General features: G+C 43.3%; 1 protein-coding gene across 1 annotated transcript in view; it reads left to right on the top strand.

The window, feature by feature from the left end:
* The first annotated feature begins 1,108 nt into the window (after positions 1-1,108).
* TMCO1 (transmembrane and coiled-coil domains 1) overlaps positions 1,109-8,669 on the top strand; it is a 38,819-nt gene continuing 31,258 nt past the window's right edge. The window contains exons 1-3 of the mRNA XM_047076529.1: positions 1,109-1,310; positions 1,703-1,780; positions 6,123-6,182. Of these exons, the coding sequence (XP_046932485.1) occupies positions 1,241-1,310; positions 1,703-1,780; positions 6,123-6,182 (208 nt within the window). The 5' untranslated portion in view covers positions 1,109-1,240. The remainder of the gene's footprint in view (positions 1,311-1,702; positions 1,781-6,122; positions 6,183-8,669) is intronic.

The following is an 8,669-nucleotide window of genomic DNA, read 5'->3' as shown; positions in this document are numbered from 1 at the left end:
AGGAGACAGGTTCTCTGCTGCGAACTCCTAAGAGACGAGAAATGCACATAAAACTAAAAAAGGCCAAAAGTAGCATTACAGAACTCTCAGCACATCGGAGTTTAAGTGAAAAGAACCAGTGGTAGAAAGTACAAGCCAAGGGGAGCCAGTTGAGCCAGCTTCCAGATTTTCATAAACACACACTCCACACAGACATAATCCGTCTGAAAAAGCTGAAAACCTCTGCACAGGCTGAAACCAAGCTTCTGAGGCATTTTCTTTCACTGCTACGGCATTTAAAACGAGTTACCAGCATCTAGAGATTGAACGTTCACATACATCAAGACTTCTGTATTTTCCTGGAAAGCGCGAAGATAATCAACACTGGGCGCTCCTTCTCCCTGGGAAACTGGCCGGATGTTGAGTACCCATCGTTCCTTTCAGAGAAAATGATCGCTCCCTCGTTCATGCTTAGCGCCTCCCATCGTTTCCTTGTGCCCAGCCTGCATAAGATGATTTATACGCCACCACCGTCGGCATTTGGGTTTATGACCCCTTCTCTGGACTCGCCACTCACTGCTCCACTACACCACGTACTCTCCACCGCCCGCAAAGCACTCCTACCCCTCGAAGCACTGCTCCGATTCCTTTCGCGGCTGTCTCTGACCACCCCCTCCACTGGGTCACAGCAGCCTTCGGGCCACACCTCTCTTAAAACCCTAATCGCACCGTCTGTACAAGTCTCTCTCCTTCGCTAGGACGGGCGTTCCTTGAAGCCAGCAGCCACGACTAACTGATTTCCGCGTCCCCAGCTCCAACTCCGTGGCCTGGCACCTAACGCAGGCGTTCAATAAGCCACCTGACCGGCCGTAGAGGTGTGGCTGGGGCAGAGGTGCGGACGAGCGGGCACAGCGGATTCCGGCAGAGAGGAGGACATCACAACGGCCCGGCGAGCCAGGGCCGCGGGGCCAAGTCTCGCCGCCGCAGTTCCGGCGCGGCCGCTCAAGGCCCAGCTCTCGCGAGATTGGGCCTGAGCGCCAGCCCTCGGGGCAGCGTGGTTCGCGCTGTGTTCGCGCGGCCACGCAACTCTCCGGAAGTAGCCCTTCCGGCGCCGTGCCCCGGAAGCGGAAGTGTGGCTCCGGGCTGTCAGAGAGCGTTGCTCGGTGGTCCTGAAATCTAGGGAAGCCGTTTTCGCTTCATTTTTGCTGGCTCTCGAGCGCTTCCCCCCTGGCGGGTGGGAGTGCAGAGAGGAAAGCGCAAGATGAGCACCATGTTCGCGGACACGCTGCTCATCGTTTTTATCTCCGTGTGCACGGCTCTTCTCGCCGAGGGTGAGAGCGGCTGCTTCTCTGACGTTTGATCAGCTTCCGAGGGGAAGGATCCTAAGGCGCGGGACCGTCGGGCCACCAAGGGAGTGGTCGCGAGCGTTGCTTGCTTAGGGTTGGGATGGGAGGGCTCATCCAGGGAATCGGGGTAACTCGGGAACAGGAGCGGGAGGGGTCGCTAGGGTAGATTTCACTTGCGTATTTGTGGAGACACCTTCATATCATGTCTCCGTTGTTTTGGTTGAAGAGTCCATTGTCTTAACATTCGAAAAAAGTTAACTGCTGGTAAATATAAAGCAAAAAGTTGAAATCCCTCCTTACCCAGCAGTCCCCACTAATAAGTTTGTTGTGAGCGTTATACACATTTCTCTATTAGCATGTTGCTTTTGATGTTTCAGGCATCACCTGGGTCCTGGTGTACAGGACAGACAAGTACAAGAGACTGAAAGCGGAGGTGGAAAAACAGAGTAAAAAATGTGAGTATGGCAACAGCCTTTAGCTGTAGCTCCCATATATCAAGTTCATTGAGCGCATGCATGTTCACAGTAAATATTTTAGGAGCACCAACCGATACAAAAACTGTATAGGAATACAGAGGTGAATCCGATTTGAATTGGAGCTATATATAGATATGTGCAGTATTGGATATTTTTATGCAAAACGTGTAATACAAATGGCAGTGCTACGGGACATGAGAAGTACTTGTTATGTGCTGTGGTGGTTCTAAAGAAGAGATCCCGTTCACTTTTGAGCAGCCCTGGAAGCGTTTGTGATGCAGATGGCCTTGGTGTCCTCCTTGGGTAGTTAGAAATTGGATAGAGAACGAGATGGGGGAAGGATTGGGGGTGAAGAAAATAGCATGTGTGCAAAAATGTGGGCATTTTAACAAGAAAGTGTGTTTGGAGACCAGTAGGTCATTATGATTAGTATCAAGGTAAGCAGTGTCTTCAGGGATAAGCCAAGTTTCTGATGTGTGAGGAGGTTGATGGAGTTTGAGGAGAAGGTTAAGAACACGTAGAGTTTGCTGTCTTTGAAATAGAGCAGGAATTCTCCAGGACGCAGCTGAGGGAGCTGCGAGAGGTATTACGTGAATGGTTCCTTCCAGGTTTGATGTGGCTTTCAGTGTCCTTTTCTGCCTTTTAAAGATTAAATATGACTTTTGTATCTTAACATTTCTATGACTTTCTGTATTCTATGACATACCTTTATGTCTTCATAAGAGTTTATAGGGTTTTCTTCTTTGCAGTATCTCACCTGATCCGCATAGTAGCCATTTATGGTTATATAAATATTACCGTCTCTGTATAGAAAAGAGATTGAGGCTCGGAAAGGTTAAATGACATACTAATGTCTCAGCAAACAAAGAATTAGAATCCAAACTTCTACTTTTAAAATTATAGTTTGCTGCTCCTTCACTTATTCAATGTGGATAATGTACCTCCACACATAGAAACCAAGCTCATTATCTTTACCTTCACTAATGCGGTCCTCTTCCAGTATTGCCCTATGTGGTGAATGGTACCTCCATGCCTCCGATAGTGCAAACCTGAAACCTTGACTGTGAACCTTTCTTCACTTGACTTTCAGGTTTTGCTCTTATCTTGCTGATCATTCTGTTGCAGTTTCCTTGTTGGTTACTCTTAACCTCCTATTGTTGGTGACTCCAAATTTGTTTTTATCTCTCTTTTTTTTTTAATGTTTATTTTCTGAGAGAGAGAGAGACAGAGCACGAGCAGGGGAGAAGCAGAGAGAGGGAGACACAGAATCCGAAGCAGGCTCCAGGCTCTGAGCTGTCAGCACAGAGCCTGACGCGGGGCTTGAACTCACAAGCCAGGAGATCATGACCTGAGCCGAAGCCGGACGCTCAACCGACTGAGCCACCCAGGCGCCCTATTTTTAATCTCTATACTCACTCCCTTGGTGAACTCAATCATGTGCTATATTTGGCAATGGCACCTCAATTTATATCCTGAGCTCTCTCTTCTTAACGCGGGATTCATATATCCCTGTAAAAGCTCACCTTGTGGTGAGCTTAGCATAACATGTAAAGGAGTTGGATCAGTATGTTGTATACCTGAAATGTAACATTATGTGTCAGCTATACTCAAAGAAATTTTTCAAGATTCATGTCTCAGTTTGGTCAATTACACTGTAATTTCTAATACACATTTCAAACCCAGCATATCCGAATTGAATACTTGTTTCTCACTTCCAAGCCTCCTTCCTTGGTAGCAATCATGATGGCAAGTCTATCCTTCTACTTGCTCAGGCCGTAATCCTTGTGCAATTATCTTTAACTTTTCTCTCACACCCCACATCTAAGACTTTTGCACCACCTTCAGATACATTCAGAATCTGACCACTTTTCATCACCTCCATTGATAACTACCACAGTCCAAGACACCTTCATCCTTTGCATGAATTATTGCCACAGTCTCCAGCAGGTGTTTCTGTTTACCTGTGGTCTGTCCCCAAGATAACACAGAATGATCCTTTTTAAAGACTCTTGGCTCATGTCCCATCTCTGCTCATAACCCTGTGATGGGGTCCCATTTTCACTCACGAAGAGCCAAAGTCCTTACAGTGGCCTACAGAGCCTCCCCTATTTCTACTCTGATACACTTTTCCTCTCAACACACTCTGCTTCAACCACACTGACCTGCTTGCTCTTCACTGTATATCAGCCATACTCCTGTGCTGGGACCTTTCTACTGGCTCTTCCATCTGCCTAGAATGTTCATGTCTATGATGTCTGCTCAGCTAAGCCTCTTACCTTCAAATCTTTACTCAAAGTTTACTTCTGTGAGTCTTCATTTGACCACTGTCTTTGAAACTGCTCATCTCTTCTCCCACTACTACTCCTCATTTTCCATATCCTGCTCTATTTTTCCCCCCATGGTGCTTGTCACTTTCTAATATATGATTTATTTGTGTATTGTGTTACTGTTTATTGTTTATCTCCACTTGCTAAAACAAAAGCTTCACTAGGACAGGGTTTTTGTTGTTGTTGTTCTGATATATTCCACGCACCTAGAACGGTGACTGGCACGTAGTAAATGTTTCATAAATATTTGCTGATTTGAATACTTTCTTCTCTCCCTCTGTATGTGCAGTCTACCCTCAAGTTACTATTCTCCTCTTGGGAAGCTTTCAGTCCCTCCACATCCCTCCAGTCCTGCCACCACCACATGGTCTAAACTTGTATCATGTTTCATTTCATCTACTGCAGTAGCCTCCTCATTGGTCTCCCTGCAGCCACTCGAATTTATTCTCTATAGTACATCTAGAGTAATTTTTTCAAGACACAAATCTTATGTTACTTGCCCTTCTTTTTTTGTTTTTTGTTTTTTGTTTTTTTAAAGAAATTTTTTTTTTCAACCTTTATTTATTTTTGGGACAGAGAGAGACAGAGCATGAACGGGGGAGGGGCAGAGAGAGAGGGGGACACAGAATCCAAAGCAGGCTCCAGGCTCAGAGCTATCAGCACAGAGCCCGACGCAGGACTCAAACCCCCCAACAGCGACCTGAGCCGGAGTTGCACACTTAACCGACTCAGCCGCCCAGGCGCCCCTTTAATACAACTTTTAGAAATAATACATGTACTGTACTGTTTGCTAGTAAGGGAAGTATGCTGAGATAATATACAGAACAAAGAACGTAAATAAACTAAGTAAAGGTAATTTTTGACATACCTATTCTTAGTGCATTCATAGGTGGACTATGATAGCTGGATAGATCAAAGATAGTAGATACAAAATTTAAATATGTTACATTATTCCTCTTTATTTAAAAAATTTTTTTAAATATTTATTTTTGAGAGAGAGAGAGAGAGAGAGAGAGAGAGAGAGAGAGAGAGACAGAGTGCGAGTAGGGGAGGGGCAGAGAGAGAGGGAGACACAGACTCCAAAGCAGGCTCCAGGCTCTGAGCTGTCAGCACAGAGCCCAATGTGGGGCTCGAACCCACAAACTGTGAGATCATGACCTGAGCCGAAGTTGGACACTTAACCGACTGAGCCACCCGGGCGCCTCACATTATTCCTCTTTAAAAAGTTACTTTTACTTTTACTTTTTTTATCATCATATTAATTGAAATGCATCCAAAGAAGTTGGTCTTAGCTTCCTTTGTTTTTAAGTAATCTCTGTGCCCAGCGTGAGGCCCGAACTCATGACCCTGAGACCAAGAGTCGCATGCTCCGCTGCCTGAGCCAGCCGGGCACCCCGGTCTTAGCTTTTTTGACTCTCCTGATCTCCCTACCTTGTGCATAGGTCTGTCGTGGCAGTTTTCTGTACTATAATTGTTATTCGATTGTCTGCCCTCACTAGATTGCTCCTCAGAGGGCAGGGATCATGTTTATCTTTTTATCTACCCAGAACAGTGCCTGTTATTTGGCACCAGTAGCAGAATGAATGAATCCCTACCTTCTGGAGTGAATATGAGAATGAACTGTAAGTAACCGTAGTTCTCTGAGAGAGCAGAATTTGAAAATCATGCTCAGACTCAACCTGAGGCAATCACCCTCAGCTGATGGCTTAAAAGCCATCTTAGTTTCTATTATGTTCCATCAGTTATTATTTTTGTGGCCTTATGTAGTCCATTATAGGTGTTTGGTGATGCTTACAGTATTGTTTTAGTCTTAGATTGCTGTGTCTGCCTTGTCCTGCCACCAGGTGTGGGAGTAGATCAGGTGACTTGCTCATGACCATAATCAGAGGCAGGTGTAACTTTCTTGTGAGCTTCTTTCATTGGTTCAGCTGTGGTAAAGCCTCCTTCATTAGCATAACGCATGATTAATTTTTGCCATATTACTGTGTTTACAGTGGAAAAGAAGAAGGAAACAATAACAGAGTCAGCTGGTCGACAACAAAAGAAGAAAATAGGTAAGATGAGTTATTGGTATACACAAAATTTACCAGAAATAAATTTTGGAAATTTGAAAAATTTTAAATTAGAAAAATAAATTCTTAGGTAATGAAAATATAATGTAGTTGTTAACAGTGGTGACTCATGTTTGTATAATTTTGTGGTTTACAAAGCACTTGAATACATTCCCTTGATTGTCTCTTGTCCATTTTGTAGGATAAGTTCAAGCAATTGCTACTTTTTTCTCTTAGCTTTGAAATTTTAGTTTTTGTAAAATGATGCTGACCGTTGTAGCTTTTGAACTTGGCTGAGGGTTCTTGGCATAGTTTGATAAAAGTGGTATTTTTTTTCACATCTGACATTATTTCCAGTTAAGTCTGAGTAACTTGTATTGTTGCCATGGCTTCCTTAATGAGAATTGACTAATGATGGAAATCCACCAGGGGTAGGAAATTTTCTGCTGCGTAATTTTTATCTGATCTGGAGAGTAGTACCTGTTTTTGGTTTTTCAGCGTATTTTAGAACTTAATTTCAAAACGTAATTCTGTTCCGAAAAGATAAGTGATGAGATGTGATTTTTATTTATACTTTATGATACTTCTTTATTCTGAAATCAGGAAAAAACTGTGAAACTGTGTGTGTGGTTCAGAAACTGTGTCTCTGCCTAGGTCACTGCCGTTAATTATATCCTAGGAGAGAATTCTATCAAGCTGGACTGTGCTGCCGTCCTGTTCTGATTAAAGCTTTTGAATTTAGTGTAGCTGATGGTTTCTAAATGGCTGACTCATTTAGCTCCGTGGCAGGACGCTGCTGCAAACTTACCCTGGCTCAGGTGCTCTGGTCGGCACCAGAGAAACAAAAGTAGAAAAAATTCTATTAGAAGTCCATTCAGAGAGGGAAAACCGACCAATGCCGTATGGGAAATACTTTTGTAGGGGTATATTCTGAGTGTTATAAAGGTAAAGAGAAAGGGTATTTAAACCAAGCTAGGGGATTAGTTTTTCTTGAAGAGATAATGTTTTAGTTGAATCTTAAAGTTTTAGTGTGAATTAGTTAAATAAAAATGTAAGTAAATAAAATAGTGGTCAGAATTTATTGAGTACTTAACCATCTACAGCACACTGAAGTAAGCACTTTACATGTTGTTTTTTTTTTTTAAGTTTATTTACTTATTTTGAGAGAGTGTGCACACAAGGTAGGGGCAGAGAGAGAAAGAGAATCCCAAGCAGGCTCCACGCTGTCATCCCAGAGCCCAATACGGGGCTCGATCCCATGAACCCGTGAGATCATGACCTGAGCTGAAATCAAGAGTCCGACACTTAACCGACTGAGCCACCCACGTGCCCCAAGGTGTCTTTTTAAAAATCAACTTTACCTTTTTATATGTGTCTTTTTTGTCCTGTTCTGTTGGGAATGGTCCCTAGTGAAAAGTGGAATCAGTGGAGTATGTAACACACACCTTAAAATTTTTTTTTTACATTTATTTTTGAAAGACACAGTGAGAGCGTGAGTGGGGGAGGGGCAGAGGGAGGAGGAGGCAGAATCTGAAGCAGGCTCCACGCTCTGAGCAACAGTTCAGCACAGAGCCCCATGCAGGGCTTGAACTCACAAACCGTGAGATCATGACCTAAGCCAAGGTCAGATGCTCGACTGACTGAGCCACCCAGGCGCTCCTGTGACGTACGCCTTTTAGGCAGCCTCAGACATAATCAGCTGTTACTTGCCCATGAGTAAAATGCCTCATTGGTAGGACTAATGAGAATTAGTCTTAGCTTCTATACCATCTGACTACATCTTGTACAGCTGATCGTGCTCGGCCGTGAATTTATCAGAGCTAGGCAGGAGCGAAGCAAACATCTAAGAAATTAGCATTTTTTACCTCCTCTAAAATCAAGTGAATATTAACTTACTTCTGAATTATTTAAAACCCAACTAAAACTGCTTCATTTGTATATGGTCAGTACTTAATAACAATTTGAGTTGAACAATCTTCAAGAACTATAGTGGTGTTGGCATGTTTCATATACCTGTGTTGCTATATTTTTGTTAAGCCATGTATCCATACAGCCTACCTTGACAGTACTTATGGTTATAGTTTCTGTTTGGACATAATTGGAAAAAATGGAATAGAGCTTCAGAAAAACCGTCGCTTTAGTTTGCTCTCAACTTTGAGGCTCTTTTTGCTTTTTCTGCCTCTTTAGGCTACCAGCTTTATCATAAAGGGCTACTCTTCCTACAAAAGGGTTTTTGGTATGCTTTGTCTTCAGATCAACTTTTATTATATTGCTGAGTCATTCATGAAACAATTGTTGAGCACACACTACAATGTTGAGCAACTAACTACATGCCAGTTACTAAGGATACAGAGATGAAGAAGGCATAGAGGTTCCTTGTCCTCCAAGAGCCTACCATCTAGTTGGGTTTATGGGTATAGAAGCAGATCATTATAACAGAATGTACAAATTCAGTGAGTATAATGATAAAAATGTATATGGAATATTCTG

The sequence above is a fragment of the Lynx rufus genome, unplaced genomic scaffold, assembly GCF_022079265.1.
Source record: "Lynx rufus isolate CCGP_SWC_20201006 ecotype Redwood Valley unplaced genomic scaffold, mLynRuf1.p SCAF_15, whole genome shotgun sequence".
In the NCBI taxonomy this organism is placed as follows: Eukaryota; Metazoa; Chordata; class Mammalia; order Carnivora; family Felidae; genus Lynx; species Lynx rufus.
The sequence above is the reverse complement of the archived record's forward strand: the minus strand, read 5'-3'. Positions and strand labels throughout refer to the sequence as shown.